This window comes from Clarias gariepinus, chromosome 2 (genome assembly GCF_024256425.1).
Source record: "Clarias gariepinus isolate MV-2021 ecotype Netherlands chromosome 2, CGAR_prim_01v2, whole genome shotgun sequence".
In the NCBI taxonomy this organism is placed as follows: domain Eukaryota; kingdom Metazoa; phylum Chordata; class Actinopteri; order Siluriformes; family Clariidae; genus Clarias; species Clarias gariepinus.
In genome coordinates, this window is record NC_071101.1 from 44,402,713 (window position 1) to 44,420,470 (window position 17,758).

Here is a 17,758-nt window from a genome sequence, read left to right on the forward strand (position 1 = left end):
CATAACTCTGCATTGCACACAGTTCAGTATTCAATGAACTTAAATCCATTTCATGGTACAGTATATACTGTACATGATTTATTCTCTATATTTTAGTAAATCTTTCACTTTAGTATTCTGTAAACATCTTACTTATTTGCTTGTTTGTTATCTTGTTTTTTTGTTGTTGTTTTGTTTTCTATTTTTTATTCAAGCATTTATTCTTTTAATTACTTTTGGCATGTCCTGGTAATTCATTTATATTGTCTATTTCATGGGTTCTCAAATATAATATTTAAAGATTAAAATCAAAAATTTAAATCAAATTTATATTTAAGGTCAAAGGTCTGGAACCACTAGTGATAAACAAATTACTTTTATTGAACTTTAACTTACAAGCAGCATAGATTCATCTTTAAGGCATTTTAGTGAGAAACATGATGCGGTTTAACTGAAATCAGAAGCTTAAATCAAAGCTAATTTAACTCTAACTTAGTGCAAAAGTAATAGCACTGTTTTGCTTGTGAACCTAAACAGCTTTCAACATTACAGGGTTAACATGGTTTTTTTTGTTTGAAAAATATAACTACCATAGAAAAAATCTGCATAAGTATGTGTAATGCCAATGCCAATTTCTAATTCTCTTTAAAACATTCACCAGTTTGCCCTCCTGTGGCGTCTGCTGTGGTGCTTTTGATCATCCTTCAATCAGGATAACACAAGCGCACCAATCTGAACACATACAAATATTTAGAGGCGGACTGTTCAGTGTACATCAGTGTGTGTGTGTGTGTGTGTGTAGAGAGAGCTGTGTGAACAAAAAACCCACACCCAGAGGCAGGAGTTGTCTAGGGTGAAGTCAGTTTGGGTTCTGTGCAGACGTGAGGAGAATGAGGAGAATGAGATTTTGAGAGTAGAGAAACTTTTCTGATCACCTGATCATGATCTAATGCAGGAATGTCATTTTTAATAAAAATCATACAAACACATTTAAAGTTCTTATATTTATTATAGAGGTCTTATAAATATTATTTTGTTAGACTGTAAATAATGAACAACCTGGAGCAGATGTGTTCTTGGTGGAAACTTCATGACTAAAAATTAAAAAAAATACTATTATTGCTATAAAAATTGAATTGAACAGAATTCAACAAATTTTATCATTTTCATTTAAAGCTCTGTGCTGTTATTATGCCTGAACTGAACCAACACAAGGACCTCATGATACACTTCAGCATCTTACGCTCTTGCATGATGGTGTCATAAGCGCATGATAGTAGCCTTGAACAACAAAACCCAAGTCTGAAATATGTCTTGAAGGATGAATAAACAGGTTCAGAGTATACAGATGAGGAGGACTAAAGTGCCGCTGCATTGCTGTCTAAAAATATAGCTAAAGTACTGTAAGGGCTGAATTGTGGAATTTAAATAGTCCATAATAAAATAAATTCATTATATGAATTTCTTTGGGGGTTTTTGTACAGTGGCCACTATGCATGATGGGTGCATCGCTTCATGAGCTTCCCTTCTTACCCTGCCAGGCACATCACTCTGGAATGGAGTCAGTCTGGACTCATCAGATCACGTGACTTTTTCCATTACTCCAGCGCATCGGTGCTTCTTGTGAATCGATAGGAAAGACATAATCTCACTTCCTTGGTTATGGAGGAGTTACTGCAAGTAAGTAATGCATGCGCTCGATCGTTCGCAAATTGTATTTGGCCGGTAGGATTTTTCCCCAAGCGCTCAAAAGTTAGACGACAGGTTTCTGTGGGTGGCCAGTGGGAGGAGCCTCAGCGCCACTCTCTCTCTCTCTCTCTCATTATTTCTCCCCCCTTTTTGGCAAATTTCATGACGAGTTTACTCGTTCATGGAATAGCCGTATTCATCCCGTGTTTTTTGTGCCATCAACTTTGATTTATTCTAATATTGTTGATCTGAAGGCACGGTTATATGATGATGTCCCAGATAGAAGAGACGCTGGTGGCTATCTCTCTTCTGGGAAATTATCCTCCCTGAAAAGCTTTCAGGCAGCTGCTGAAAGACTTAAGCACTTGCGGGGCTCTTCAACATCGTTCTTGGTGGAGAGTTACCTGTGGGAAAATCTCACGGAAAACAAGGATAAGGATCGTGCGTTCCTCCTTGACCCCCCCATCTCACCCTCTGGCCTGTTTGGCGACGCCGTTAATGTCGCCACTAGGTTGGGGAGGCGAAATTCTATGAACAAGCCTTTGGGAAATTCCTTCCCCGCCGTGCTCAAGAGTCGGGATTGTTGGCCACCCAGTCCCGACCGGGTCTGACTCTAGCGAGGCATTACAGTAAGCACAGAGAGAAAGTGTTATAAGCTGGGCACCCCCCTCGTAAGACTGGGGTGCAGCGTGCTAAGCTTCGCAATTAGCCTCAAAGAAGTCGGATCTACGCACTGTCTTCTTCACGAAGAAGAAGTCCTGAGGCCCAGGACTGTGGGGGCACCCTAGGAGAGCGGCACGTAGAATTCCTCTCAAGGATGAAGTGTTCTCCCTGGCATCCCCAGGAGGTTGGTGTTCTTGCTCCGCCACCACTGGTGTTTCGGACAACATCGCTCTCCAAGAAATGTTAGTTTTTCGGTCTTTTCCTGCTATGTTTCAGGATCCCGAACATCTAACCCCCCCCCCCCCCCCCCCCCATTTTGAAAAGACAGGTTCAAAATATTGACTGTCAAAGTGATTGTTACTTAAATCCAACCAAGGGATTGGTTTGTGACAATCGATCTGAAGGACGCATATTTTTACATGGAAATATTGCCACAACACAGGAAGTTCCTGGGGTTTACTTTTGGGAGCGAAGCTTACCAGTATTTGGTCCTTCCATTTGGTCTAACTCACCCCGCACATTGGACAACTGGTTGATACTGACTCAGTCTCAGGAGCTAGCGCTTCGACATCTGGATGTCATCCTAGATACGATCCCATTACTTAGGATTGAGATTCAACGCAAGAAAAGCTTTCTCTTTCCTGCTCAAAACACAACATATTTGGGTGTCACGTAGGATTCGATCGCAACGCGGGCACAGGTGTCTCCTGCATGTGTCGAATCCATCTCCAACACACTGAAGAAAACCAAGCATCACTTTCAGAGATTTTAGGTCTCATGGCAGCTGCATCCACGGTAATACCTTTGGGCCTTTTGCACATGAGATCGTTTCAGTTGTGGATAAAAGCAAGGGGATCTTACTCAAGGCCAATCCTCCGAGACAAATAAGGGTTACGCGCCAAGGGCTTCGTACCCTTTCTATGTGTTTGAGACCCTGGTTTTTGACTTTGGGTCCCACTCTAAGTGCGTCTTGGTGTCGCGAGACGCTAACGTCAGACGCTTCCCTCATGGGTGGGGTGCGGTCTTAGTTGGCCGTCCAGCCCAAGGGAGCTGGAGAGGCCATCTTCTCGCATGGCATATCAATTGCCCCAAACTGATGGCTTTATTTTGGCCCTGAAACACCTCCTCCAGCAGTTGAGGCTACTATGTCCTCGTACATAATCGCCAGGGCGAACTGTGCTTGTGCCGCTTGAATAAGCTAGCGCACCAGGTTCTGCTTGGGGCACAGGACGAGTTCCTGTCCCGCAGGGTGATGTACATTTTAGCTTAAAGCCAGGGGATTTACTCAAGTGCCAGTCCCTGGAGGCAAATACGGGTTACATGCCAGGTGGCTTCATACCCTTTCTATGTGGTTCAGACCCAGGTTTCTGACTTTGGGTCCCACTCTGTCTGAGTTTTTGTCATTGCGGGACGCTAACGATAGACGCTTCCCTCACGGGCTGGGGTGCGGTCTTAGATGGCTGTCCAGCCCAAGGGAGCTGGAGAGGCCATCTTCTCGCGTGGCACATCAATTGCCCCGAACTAATGGCTTTATTTTGGCCCTGAAACACCTCCTCCAGCAATTGAGGCTACCATGCCTAGTGCGGGTGAACAACACTACGATAGTCTCGTGTATAATCGCTGGAGCGGTCTGTGCTTGTGCCGCTTAAATAAGCTAGCGCACCAGATTCTGCTTTGGGCACAGGAAGAGTTCCTGTCCCTTAAGGCGCCTTACATTCCAGGGCATATGAAGATGGGAGCCCTGGAAACTTCATGCACTAAAGAAACTTATGCCCTCAAGGTGAGGGTATTTGAAAGTGGTGCATAGCGAAACATGTAGACCCAGTCCACTGCCAAATGGTTTTAGTGGTGGCGTTCTGCAAGAAAAGTTGTCCTTGGGCTTATGCCCTAGTACCCTCAGAATGTACGTAGCCACTATTTTGGTTTGTCATGTTCTGACTGATGGTTGAGACCCCTTCCAAACCCCTAGAGTCAGCGTCTGTCTGGCTTCTGAAGATGGTTGTTTCTTATAGTTACTTCTTTTAAGAAAACTGGAGATCTGCAGGCCTCCCATCTTGCCTAGACTTTGCCCCTGGGCTAGTCAGAGCCAATCTGCATTCTCACCCAAACTATTTTCATTCTTGACAATGCACCCAGTTTTCCTCAGAGCCTCTGTCCTCCGCCTTTACAGCTCTGGAGCAGAAAGGTTTCACTTACTGTCTTCAGTACGCACTCTTCATATTTACGTCCACCGCACTAGCCAGTGGCTTAAGTCAGAGCAGCCTTTTTTATGCCAAACACTGCCACATTGGGTGGGAGATGCTATTGGCGTGTTTGATACACACATGCTTCACAACCAGCATCTCATGCCTGCTTTTTCAGGAAACAGGGTTACAGCAAAGTAACCCGAGACATTCAAAATTCAGCAGAAAACAAGAGTACTGATCTGATCACATGCAGAGACTGATGCGATTATATATATATATATATATAGTTTAAAACACATTTGTTTAAAAACAATTAGTGGAAATACCAAATAAAATAACAAATAAAATGCAATTGTTGGAATAATTATAAATTAGTATGTTAGTGCAAACAAACATGTGAATGAAAAAGTCCAAACCTTAATTACTAAAAAATTCAATAATGTAAAACACATGTTTTGTGAGGTAAAAGTTTCATCAGTGTTGAAGAATATTTCACAATAATAAATATTTTACTGCAGATTTCACAGACTCTGATTCAGATAGTGTAAATCTTACTAACAGTGCTCATGTTTTTCTGTAGGACTCTGTGTTCTGTATGAAAATGTAGAATAAGTAGACAGAGCACAGTGAGATTTTTTTAGCTTTTATTATTTATATGTGAAATTAACATGCAGAAAAAACTGTTACAGCTAAAAATAACACTGTAGTCTATTATATCCAAAGCATTCATAAAGAATTCTAGATATATTTCAAGATAGATAGATAGATAGATAGATAGAGTATCTCCCAAAATTAAGTATACCCCTCACAATTCAGCAACCACTTTATTGTATGTTCCCACAGGACAATACTATAGAAATAAAAATTGGACATACTTTAGATTAGTCAATGTGCAGCTTGTATAACTGTACAGACTTACTGTCCTCTAACAATAACTCAACTTGCAGACTTTGTTGTCTAAATAACTGGCAATGACAATGAGTACACCCTAAGTTAGCATGTCAAAACCTCGTCCAAAGTTTCAGTATTTTGTGTGAGCACCATCATTATCTAGAACAACCTTAATCCTCCCGGGCCTGGAATTCACCAGAGCTGCACATGTTGTTGCTGGTATCCTCTTCCACTCCTCCATAATGATATCACAGGGCTACTGGATGTTAAATACGTTGCCACCTTCAGCTTGAGGACACCCCACAGGTGCTCAGCAGGGTTCAGGTCATACTTTGCCACTGACACACACATGAACATCATGAATAGGACATGTGACTTTGCATTGTTAAAGATGTACAGCTTTACCATTTAAGGTATATGTTGAGTAATTTTCAAAGGACAGGAAATCTATACTCTTATATAAGCTGCTCATTGACTACTCTAAAATACATAAGTGTTAGTTCTATAATATTGTCCTTTGAGAAGATATACTAAAATGTTTGCTGAAATTAGATGGGTGTACTCACTTTTGTGAGTGGGTGTAGATAGATAGATAGATAGATAGATAGATAGATAGATATGTACTGTACATAGACTTTAAAGATTTAAATGTAATGTGCACTCTTAAATTACAATTTTAAATTGATTAAGAATTTAAAGACAAATGTAAACATGAATAAAAAATATAATTTGTCCTTAATATGCAAAATTAATATATTTTTAATGCTGTGTTCTGAGGAGAGAGAGGTTTTCATGCTGCATATACTGTAGTATGTCTATGTAGTTTAAGCTGCACTCATACTGTAGGTCACATCTTCCTGCAGGAGTAAAACATCAACAAAATATTATTTTGCACACACCAGCACACCCCTGCACACACATTCATACACATGCACACAAATGCACACACATGCACACACATACAATGTTTTTATTTACCTGTTTCTTATGCTGTCTTTTTTGTGCTTTTTGTCCATTACTGATTTCGGTCTGTCCTCATCTCTGTCCTACAGAATGAAACCAGATGAAGCCAGATAGAGCAAAACTCCCCAAAAAATGTGTGCAAGGGCGCGTGTGTGTGCGTGCGCTTGCATGCACCTCTGTGTTTCCAGCACATGACCCCTCCAAGTATCAGCAGCAGAATCCCAACAGCAGTACAGATGATGATGGTGGTGTAATGAGGATTTGGGTTTGTGGGAGTCTCTGTGTGGAACAGAAGAGAAAGGAAAAAAGGATACATAAGGGTTAAATTCCCCATTCTGATTGGTCAGATTAATCACCAGTGCTGAATCATTATCCAACCCTGACAATAGTGCAGCTGCACATCACAAGTTTATATTAATGTACTCGTTATACAGTAATACGCTATCATTTCTATACCAACAGCTTATTCACAGGGAGGAGTCTGGTAGATGCTCAATATAGTTCAAGACTAACCTAAGCTTTACTGTTTTACTGACTAACCATCTAGGTTGTTATTTTGGATTATACAAAGAGGTCTCTGTTTATGGAAAATAGTTCCATAAAATAGTATAGACTATTCTGCTTCAGTAAATGTCAAAGGAACAAATAAAAAATAAAGAAATGACCAGAAGGTAATATGCTGTACTGGTCATTACCTTTTTCAGAGGATGTTTCAGTGTGTGCAGTTGTTTTGTCGTTAATCACTGGGCTTTGTGTTGTGACACCTACAAGAAGTGAAAGACCACACAAAGTTATCTTGCTGTGAGCTAATATTCTAATGTGTTGACAAAGACTTTTCATTCTGGTGTGTATCAGTAGTGTGTGAGGTACCTGGTTTAGGATTAGGTAAAGTTATCATTACTGGAGTGGATGTTGAAGGTCTTGTTGGTGCGTCTGCGAGGAGAGAAAGGTAAAATTACTTATAAATAAAAAATGTGATGTGCAATGAAGTGTATAAACTCTGTGTGTTCTTTATTAACGGCTATCCAGGATTCATAGTGAGAAGTAAAAGTAGGTCAGTTTTTTACATTGTGTAAGTTTCTTACTTACATTTGGCAGACGCTCTTATCCAGAGCGACTTACATTTTTATCTCATAACACATATGAGCAGTTGAGGGTTAAGGGCCTTGCTCAAGGGCTTGGTGGTTGTGGGGTTTGAACCTGGGATCTTCCGAACCGTAGTCCAATGCCTTAACCACTGAGCTACCCCTGTCTCCAATCTCAGTTTCTTACGTAATTTTTTATAATACACATTTTGTTATCCATGTGGGAAAAATATATACTGCATCTTTTTATTACAGTTGTATTCCATGTCTATTTAATTTAAGAAATTACTACATCAAAGTAGTCCATGAAAGAGATACCCATGAAAGAGACTAAATCAAAGGAGTAAAAATGAGATTATTTTATTATATTATATTTATTATGATATTTTTTATTTATAGTGTTTGTTCATCAAAAATTAATGGGCAGCAAAAGTGAATTGTGGGCGAAATATGTGCACGTTTACTTTTAAATCACTTTCTTTAGACATACAGTGGTGTTTAAAAAAACAAGCTAATCACATAGAAGATCAGACTGATGAATTAATGCAGTAAAGAGAGAGTTCACAGTTCAACAGAACACAAGAGCACTGATTTGATCACATGCAGAGATTTAGAGGCAGGTACAGTGAACATCAGTATGGTGAGAGAAACACTGAAAAAATGTCCTGCTTTAACTCATCATTCAATAAAAATAAAAAAATAAAAAATAAAAAAAAAAATATATATATATATATATATATATATATATATATATATATATATATTCATCCCCATGGAGCAATTTAAGATTTAAGGCACTAGTTTAAAAAGCTATCATTACAAATACCAAATAATATAACATAAATAAAATACTGCAAAAACTGTTGGAATGATGATAAATTAGTATTTTATTAGGTGCACCTTGAGGTTATAAATAGGAACCGGAAACATCCTCAGGTCCTGAGGTTTCATGGACATTCCTTGTCTGAAAGGATGTCCAGTCACGCATACAGTGCGGCATTGGAGCGCAGCATTTTGTTTCCGCTTTTTCAGGGAACAGGGTTACTGTCAAGTAACCCGAGACGTTCCCTTTCAAAAGCTACACTCGAGGCTGCATGAAAAACGCTATTGGGAACGAGAATACCAATGCCCCCCACTAAAAAGTGTCTGGACCCAGGGTTGTGTATCGTGTGCACACAATTATTAAAGAGGACTAGACTTGACTCTGGGATGCTGACTCGAGGCCCAGAGTTAGCCCAGAGTAGCATGGATGTCCAAACTATAAAATCTGACAAATGTGTGCGAAGGGAACCAACTCGATGAGAAAACTCAACTTTCTCACTCGATGTGACATGGTTTGTCTAGTGGCAGCTGCCTCCCGGTTGCGGCCCCCATAGCATATAAAAAGATGCTCCGGCTTGCACCACTGGCTAGTGCGGTGGATGTAAATCTGCAGAGCATGTACTGGACACAGTAAGTGAAGACTTTCCTGCTCCAGAGCATTTATTGGCAGAGGACAGAAGGCTTAGAGAACAACTGGGTGCATGGTCAAGAATGGAACTTTCGGAAGATAATTCGGGTGAGGATGCAGAATAGCTTTGACCAGCCCAGGGGCAAAGTCTAAGCAGGATGACGAGACTGACAGAGCCTGCAAATCTCCAATTCTCTTAAGAGAAGTAATGGCCATTAGAAAAAACATCTTAAGGGTTAGAAACCTAACAAGCGCTGACACTAGATGTTCGAAACGGATATCAACCAAACCTTCAAGCACAATAGCTAAGTCCCATGAAGGGACTGTCAACAGCCTCAACGGTTTAGCTCCACGAATAAAGTGGGCAACTAAAGGGTGCTTTCACACAGAAATCCCATCAATCAGAACATGGCAAGCCGAAATGGAGGCCACATACGTTCTGAGAGTTCTAGGTGATATGCCCGAGGACAGTTTCTCCTGCAGAAACTCCAGCACTGAAACAATCTGGCGGTGGACTGGGTCTACATGGTTTGCCATACACCAACTTTCAAAACCATTCCATCTGTAAGCATAAGTTCTTCTAGTAGAGAGAGCCCTAGCACTTAGAATAGTTTCTATTACATTGGGTGGACAATCAGCATCTCTTAGTTGGTCCCCCTCAGGGGCCAGACGTGAAGGTTCCAGAGCTTGGGATAAAATATTGTCCCCTGAGACAGAAGATCCCTCCTGACTGTAATCGCCCATAGTAAGCCATCAAGGAGAGATATTAGATCTGAGAACCATACTCCGATCGGCCAATGGGGCGCTATCAATAAGAGGCGAAACCCCTGTTGACGGACCTTCGCTAGGACACTGGCAAACAGAGCTATCGGAGGAAATGCGTAAAGACGCAGTCTGAGCCACGTGTGGGCCATAGCGTCCAGACATCAAATCTCTTTCAAATTTGACTGACCACTTCGGGGTGGAGTTTCCATTCCCCGTGTGTCAGAGCTTGTCTAGACAGCAAGTCTGCTCCCACATTCATTTGCCCCAGAATGTAAATTGCCCATAGGGACAAGAATTTGTCCTGGGCCCAAAGCAGAATCTGCTGCACTAGCTTGTTCAAGCGGCGTGAACGCAACCCGCCCTGGCGATTTATGTAAGAAACTACCATAGTGTTGTCCACCCGCACTAGGACATGGTAACCTCTCAACTGCTGGAGGAAGTATTTCAGGGCCTGAAATAACGCCATTATTTCGAGGCGATTGATGTGCCATGCAAGAAGATGACCTATCCAAATCCATTGGGCTGGACGACCATCTAAGACCGTGCTTAACCCATGAGGGAAGAGTCTGTCGTTAGCATCTTGCGATGACAACACGAACCTAGAGTGGGTCCCAAGGTCAGAAAACAGGGTCTTAACCACATAGTAAGGGTACGAAGCCCCTGGCGCGTAATCCTTATTTGCCTCACAGGGATTGGCCCTTGGATAAAATACCCTGGCTCTCAGCCACAACTAAAAGGGTCTCATGTGCAGAAGGCCCAATGGTATCACTGTGGATGCAGCTGCCATGAGACTTAGGATTCTCTGAAAGTAACGAACAGTCACTTTCTGGCCTAGCTTGATCTTCTTTATGGTACCTAGAATGGATTTGATACGTGCAAGAGACAGTTGTGCCTGCATTACGATCAAATCCCATAGGACCCCCAAATACGTTGCTCTCTGAGGAGGAGAGAGAATGCTTTTTTGGCATTGAGTCTCAACCTTAGATATTTGAGATGAGCTAGGACGACATCCTGATGTCGAAGCGCTAGCTCCTGAGGCTGAGCTAAAAATCAGCCAGTTGTCTATGTAATTCAAAATACGGATGCCCTGGAGTTGTATAGGAGCCAGAGCTGCATTCATGCATTTTGGATATGTGCGGGGTGACAGGGCTAGGCCAAATGGAAGGACCCGATACTGGTAAGCTTCACCCCCAAAAGCGAACCTCAGGAACCTTCTGTGTTGTGGCAATATTTCTATATGAAAATATGCATTCTTCAGATCGATTGTCACAAACCAATCTTCTGGCTGGATTTAAATAACAATCATCTTGACTGTCAACATTTTGAACTTGTATTTTCTGAGATAACGGTTCAGCCCATGAAGATGCAGAATTGGATGCAACCCCATTGGCCTTCTTGGGAACCAAGAAATACTGGCTATAGTAGCCTGACTGTTTGTCTGGCAGGGCAACATGTTCTATGGCCCCTTTTTTCCAGCAAAGTTTGCGATTTTTGTGTCAACAAATGCGCTCGTTCCGGTTTACGGAAGGTGAGACCACGCCATTGAAATGCAGAGGGCGATGTGCAAACTGAATTCTGTAGTCTCTCTCTACGGTCCTTAGTACCGAAGGAGATATACTTGGCAGTAGCTTCCACGCTGCCAGTTTCTCTAAAAGGGGCACAAGTTTTGACACTTTGGCTAGTTGGCGGGGGAGGGGGTGTTAGATGTTCGGCGTTCTGAAAGGTGGCAGGAGGCAACCGAACACTTAACATTTCTCTGGAGACCACTGCTCCCCGAAACACCAGTGGTGGCGGAGATTGGACAATGGCCTCCTGAGGGTGCCAGGAAGGAGTTCTTATTCTCTGTTGGAATTCTACGCGCCCCTCCCCGGGGGGAGACACCCCCATGGTCCTGGGTGGCTGACGCCCCCAACTCTTGAGCACGGCGGGGAAGAAACCTCACAAACGCTTCCTCGTATCGCTTCACCTCCTGAAACCTAGTGGCGACAGTGTTGACGGCGTCGCGGAATAGGCCGGAAGGCCAGATGGGGCATCAAGGAGAAATGCCCGTGAAGTGGAGCCATAAATATCTCTCCATGGCAACCATAGCAGCCATAGAACGGCCGATGGCACAGGCCGTCTGCTTGGTGGTGCAGAGAGAAAAATCCATGGCTCGGCATAGCTCTGAAAACGTCCCTTCATCGATGGACCTGCCAGTGCTCAAATCCTTGACAGTCAGCCTGACATGCCTGCAGAACCGCCATGGTGTGCAGAGCAGCACCAGCCTGATCTGCTGCCTGAAAACCCACGGCTAGTGATTTGCCTTTAAAAAATGCAAGCCGGGCAGGAAGCACTCTGATTGAGAGGAGATCACAGTGCTCACATTTTCCCTTGAGTCCGAGGATAGCGTGCTTTTCCCCAAAACACTCAACACAGAAAGCATGGCGATCATCATCATCAAGGAGTCGTTTGCATGGAGGTAAACATCTTTTTACTAGTGTAATTTTTACTTTAGCTTTCTGCTTCTTTTCTGAGGAGGTTTCCAGTTCATGCCTATTTATAACCTCCAGGTCCACCTAATCAAAGCACGTTGTAATGCTTGGCTATGAAAACAAAGCTAGTTACAAAGCTAAGGGGTCGAGAATCTAAATAGGGGCTAATAAAACCTCCTCCCGGTGTAGTATGAGCTTCGCGGAACAAGTGAAGACGCGGCACAACAATTCCAAAACAAATTTTTCAAGTGTTTTAAGTGACAAAAATAAACAAACAAACCAGGTGCACCACAAATCAATATTTACAAAATATGTACAAAAATAAAGAAAGTGTGTGTGCATGTATAAAAGTCCAAAGTCCGTGTTATAGTTTGTGTGAGTTATGGTGGTGGGGAGAGATGGCTCGGTCTCATAAGATGTTAATCCGGGAACATGAGAAAACGGATCAAGAGGGGTATACTTGGTGTCAGCTATACCCCTCTGCGCTGTTGCGCTGTGTATCTTCATCTCTCCACCTTGAGTTCTTTGCCGGTTCCACTTTTATGTCGACCCACATGACGTCATCGAGGCTCCCTCGCGCCATACCCGCGCATGCTTACTAAAGCTTAACCCCAGAACCAAACACAGTCTTTTAGGAATAATATAAACCATATAGGGGTCATGATAGATAGATAGATGGATGGATGGATGGATGGATGGATCGATAGATACGTTATCATTTCTATAGAAAAAGTTTTTAATTCACAGGGAGGAGTCTGGTAGATGCTCCATTTAGTCTAAGACTAACTTTAAGCCTTACTGTTTTACTGAGTAACCATCTGGATTATTATTCTGGATTATACAAAGAGATCTCGGTTTATGGAAAATAGTTTTAGGAGACTATTTTGCTTTGGTAAATGTAAAAGGAACAAATAACAAATAAAGAAATGAACAGGAGTTAATGTGCTGTACTGGTCATTACCTTTTTCAGAAGATGTTTCAGTGTGTGCAGTTGTTTTGTCGTTGATCATTGGGGTTTGTGTTGTGACACCTACAGAACGTGAAAGACCACACAAAGTTAGTATTCATGCTGTGAGCTAATATTCTAATGTACTGACAAAGACTTTTCATTCTGGTGTGTATCAGTAGTGTGTGAGGTACCTGGTTTGGGATTAGGTGAAGTTGTTATAATTACTGGAGTGGATGTTGAAGGTCTTGTTGGTGCGTCTGCAAGGAGAGAAAGGTGAAATTAGTTATACAGTAAATAAAAATTGTGATGTGCAATGAAGTGTAAACGCAGTGTGTTCTTTAATTAAGGCTATCCAGGAATCATAGTGAGCAGTAAAAAGTAGGTCAGAACACAATCTCAGTTTCTTACATTGTTTATTATAATACACATTTTCTCATTCATGTGGGATAAATATACCACATCTTTTTATTACAGTTTGAGTAGTATATGCAATAGTATTTCATGTCTATTTAATTTCTTACATACTATAATGAGCTTCACATGTGCTTTTAATATAGAAAGTAATTTTACCTCTTACTACGAGTATGACATTTGCATCCATAGCATTGTTAATCTGACACCTGTACGTTCCTCCATCCTCTACAGTCAGGTGTGATATGAGTAGAGAGAGATTTCCTGGATGATGATCATTAATGAGCTGAACTCTGTGTGTGTAGAGATTTGTCTGGTCCTTTGGGAAGATTTCCTTGTGATCAGATCCTTTAATAAAGATCCATCTAAGAGTGTGTGGTTTGGCTTGTAATTGAAAGCAAGAGCAGGGCAGAAGGACAGACTGTCCCACGTATCCAGTCACACTCACTGTCTGCTGATTCAATGTGCAACCTAGAGAATGAACAAACATTAACATATTGCATTACTGTTACAACATCAGATTAATCTGTCATGAGATTATCACTGAAGTAACATTGTGTATAAAAATGTATTGTTTACCCTCAACAGTGAGTCTGAAATATCTGTATTCACTTTTTGTAAGATTACACCTGTAATCTCCTCCATCCTCTACAGTCAGGTGTGATATGAGCAGAGAGAGATTTCCTGACGAGTGATCATTAACCAGCTGAACTCTGTCTTTGTACTGATCACTCTCAGGAGATATCTCTACCCAGTTATTTTCATTTGTGTATTTCTCCCATGTGAATGTCCCAGGTGTGGTGTGGAGGTCAGTGCAGGGGTAGGGCAGCAGTACTGAGCCTCCTGTATATGCAGTGATGGCTTTTATGTCACTGTCTCCTTCCAGACTGCAGCCTGTAGGAACACACCAGTTAATGATCTGTTAATGAGCAGTTCACCACAGTGTTGCCACCTATTTCCAATGAAAAGTAGCTAAAGCCTGCCCGAAAAGTAGCGAAATGTTGCCACACGCTAATTTGCATGTCAGTGATGTCATCGCGTAGTATCTGACAAGCGTAAGCCCGTCATGTCTCTACTCTCTGCAATAAATAGGTTCTTATTAACATATTACTTTGCGTTATGACATCATTGCGTAATCGCAACTCAAAACTACATCTTTATGTAGTATACAAAATCATTAATGTTTTCTCAAATTGACTGGCCATCTCAGCAAAAACATTATTTGAAACATGTCCATTTAGATTTGTATGAAAAATATAGTTGACTGTTTGTAAAATTAATAATAACACTTTAAGATATTTTATTTTAAATATAACACTGATGATGAACAGTTAGATTCTTTTAAACAATCACAGGCTGCAGCTGTGCCTGGATATTTAGACCTTATGTAGCCCCGCCCCCGCACTCTACTGAGTAAAGCCTGCAGCCACTGATCTTTTGAGTCACTTTTTAAAAATTGCTACATTTGTTGCTAGGTGCTTTTTGAAAAAAAAAAAGTTGCTAGGGTAGTATGAAAAATTGCTAAATCTAGCAACACAATTGCTAAGTTGGCAACACTGGTTCACCATCTACACACAACCTGTAACTCCAAAATTTACTATACTAATGTCTTCAAATCTTTATTGCATGCAAAGATATTGATGTGCTAAAGCAGCAAACAGTGCAATATGGAGTACAGTTGGCTAAACAAAGCTGACTTCAAACTAAACCTAGCTAACTACACTAGCCTAAGCTAACAAAAAAAATCACCTTCTCTCTAACTGAGTGAGTGTACACATTTAAGAACATTCAAAACATTAATTTTTACAAGCTTGTGATGTGGTGATTATAATGCATTTAACTAAAGTTTAAAATGAGTTATATTTGACATTTGAAATTAAGTGTGATTTGTGGCTGTAAGCATGTTAAAGTACTTTTAGAACTGTCCATGTAGGGACGTAAAATCTAAAGATTCAAAAAACAAAACACTACTTTGATATGGAAAGGAGAAAAAACCCACAAGCACATGTATGTCCATGAAGAATGAGTTTAAATGCTTAAAATAAGATTAGATCACAAAGATATTAATTATGAACTAAATTATACAATTATAACGATTAAAAACAAAACATGTATAGAAAGAACATTATGCAAACAGAAAGTAAATAATAAAAAGATACAACAATACAGCTAAAATTATGACATGGAGTCAAGAATGTTTAAAATACTAAAACAGATAAACAACCAGCTGCATGACCGCCACGGCCAGAGTCACCCCACGATAAACACATGTTGAACGGGAAATCAGCCAGGCACTGCCCTTGGGCGTTCTGGCAAACCACAAATGCTCAAAAGAACCGACGCCAGCACCAACACATTCGGTGGAGCTCTCTTCCTCGTGCTGCTTGACACAAATATATTTTATTTTAAATCACACTACCCCACTCCTCACTGGTTTCACCAGTCACCATGGAAACCACTGCTTGTTACCTGTTGGATGTGGCAGAGGAAGTGTAAGAGGAACAGCCTTCAGATCAGTGGTTGCGTATGTTAAAGATCTGCTAAATAACATTAACCAAGTTCTCCCTATAGTCAAACAGCACGGCTGAGCTGTGCCACGATGTGCCCCACCCTAGGCACCTCCACTACCACACTAAAGCTCACATCAACTAGTGGAAAAAGAAAACTTTCTATTAAACTACTGTATAATCATGCTTTAAATTTATTAAATCATAAATTCCCACATACAGTATAATGTTTCCTAACACACTATAGGAATTTTAACTGGAGATTCTACTGTGGTCATGAACTAGGAATATATTTAATGGTAATCACCTTCTGTCTCTATGGCCGGTAGTTGGACTACAAAAGTTTCCAGATGGTTGGTTGAATGGATGGATGGATGGATGGATGGATGGATGGATGGATGAATGGATGGATGGATGGATGGATGGATGGACAAACCATGAACACAGAGAGAGAGAGAGAGAGAGAGAGCGAGAGAACAGTAGACTCACCTTCAGTGACATAAAGCTGCATCAAGAGGAGAAGAAAACACACCTGCATTCTTACTGAGGACCCAAACACACACATTATTTCAAAGAGAGAATTAGAGCTGAACACAGACTGACTGCACTGTGTCTCATCATAGTGAACACACTCTAAAGATCTAAAGTGTATTTGTGTGTTGTACATCAGATGTTGCCATTTTAACAACCAATAAAAAGTAGCGAGAACTGTATGATTTTATACAGAACCGTATTATCCAGATGTCTGTTATCCAGAACTTACATGGTTCTGAACATTTAATTCATACAAATTCTCTCCCAAATATATAATCAGATGCTTAATGTGCAGCAAAGCCTCATTAATAAATAAAAGAAGCATTTATTACATACTCAGGAAATTAATTTACATCCATATCAAAATATTCAGCAGGTACATGGATTAAACACATAATCCCTTATAATCCCTGTTATATAAACTTGACAAACAAACACCCTGAAAAATGACTATTACAGTAAATTAACAGACATGCAGACAAGCAAGGTATTTTAGGAGTCAGAGCAGCAGAAGAAGAGCTGAAGTTGAGCGGTACCAGTGAGACTCTCTGTGTGGACATCACGTTCCTCACTGAACATCTGAATCCCTCCTTTTCCCATCTGGACGCAGCTCTGGCTTTTAATGTTTAGTTACTGCTCTAGTGCAGTACTTTAGTTTAAAAAGTGTATTTATTTACTAAAAACTAAATCTCTACCCTCGACAACTGAACTTTCTGTTTTCTCACTGTGATGTAAAACTGCATCTGGCTACAAAGTTTGTTCTGTTAATCCTTTTGTTTTGTTTTTTTTTCTATTTACCATTTGTTTTTCACCGATGGAAAGCAACTCCACCCTGCCTTCCCCTGTTCTTTTGCATGACTCGGACAAATCACGTTTAACGACACTATAAAGACAGCATTTTGTGATTGGTTAATTTTCCGTTGTTGTTTTTTTTTTTTGTTTTGTTTTTTTAAGAAAGAGGCGCCAACTCGCCCTGATTTCCCTTTGGATGTAAAAGTGCAATACCGGTTTTCACCATAGCATTTGGGGTGGCGCTGTTTTACACACTATACGATACTTAGTAACAAAAACATAAAAGAGATGGCGGTCAGCCGCAGCGCTGAAGGGTTTATTACCGAAACAAAACCGTTAAACGAAGTGCTTTAAAATAAATACATGAATAAATAAATAAATAAATAATAAGTACAGTGTGACTTCCCTTGGTTTTCAGGAGAA

The 17,758-nt window shown here is 40.9% G+C and overlaps 1 protein-coding gene across 6 annotated transcripts; it reads right to left on the bottom strand.

Annotated features, from left to right (window-relative positions):
- Window positions 1-5,147: 5,147 nt before the first annotated feature.
- Window positions 5,148-17,409, bottom strand: LOC128508537 (uncharacterized). Of its 6 annotated transcripts, none has more exons than XM_053479892.1 (12): window positions 17,080-17,409; window positions 16,499-16,552; window positions 16,317-16,343; window positions 14,082-14,396; window positions 13,662-13,973; window positions 13,283-13,348; window positions 13,104-13,172; window positions 7,242-7,304; window positions 7,067-7,135; window positions 6,546-6,650; window positions 6,387-6,454; window positions 5,148-5,746 (listed from the first exon to the last, which is right to left on the bottom strand). In XM_053479892.1, exons 1-11 carry the CDS (start codon window positions 17,141-17,143, stop codon window positions 6,444-6,446), a joined length of 1,155 nt encoding a protein of 384 aa, XP_053335867.1. In that variant the 5' UTR covers window positions 17,144-17,409; the 3' UTR covers window positions 5,148-5,746; window positions 6,387-6,443. The 6 variants fall into 6 exon arrangements, with proteins under 6 accessions (XP_053335867.1, XP_053335860.1, XP_053335895.1 ...); XM_053479885.1 differs by having other exon boundaries at window positions 5,148-6,265; XM_053479920.1 differs by having other exon boundaries at window positions 5,148-6,265; window positions 17,342-17,363.
- Window positions 17,410-17,758: the final 349 nt, after the last annotated feature.

Bases quoted from the DNA above. Each gene is read 5' to 3' on its own strand.
- LOC128508537 (XM_053479892.1), bottom strand. From the start codon at position 17,143: ATGGGAAAAGGAGGGATTCAGATGTTCAGTGAGGAACGTGATGTCCAC. The intron at 14,397-16,316 runs GTGATTACCATT...GTGTTCCTACAG, and splicing joins ACCGGCCATAGAGACAGAAG to GCTGCAGTCTGGAAGGAGAC. The intron at 7,136-7,241 runs GTACCTCACACA...CACTTCTTGTAG, and splicing joins TTTACCTAATCCTAAACCAG to GTGTCACAACACAAAGCCCA.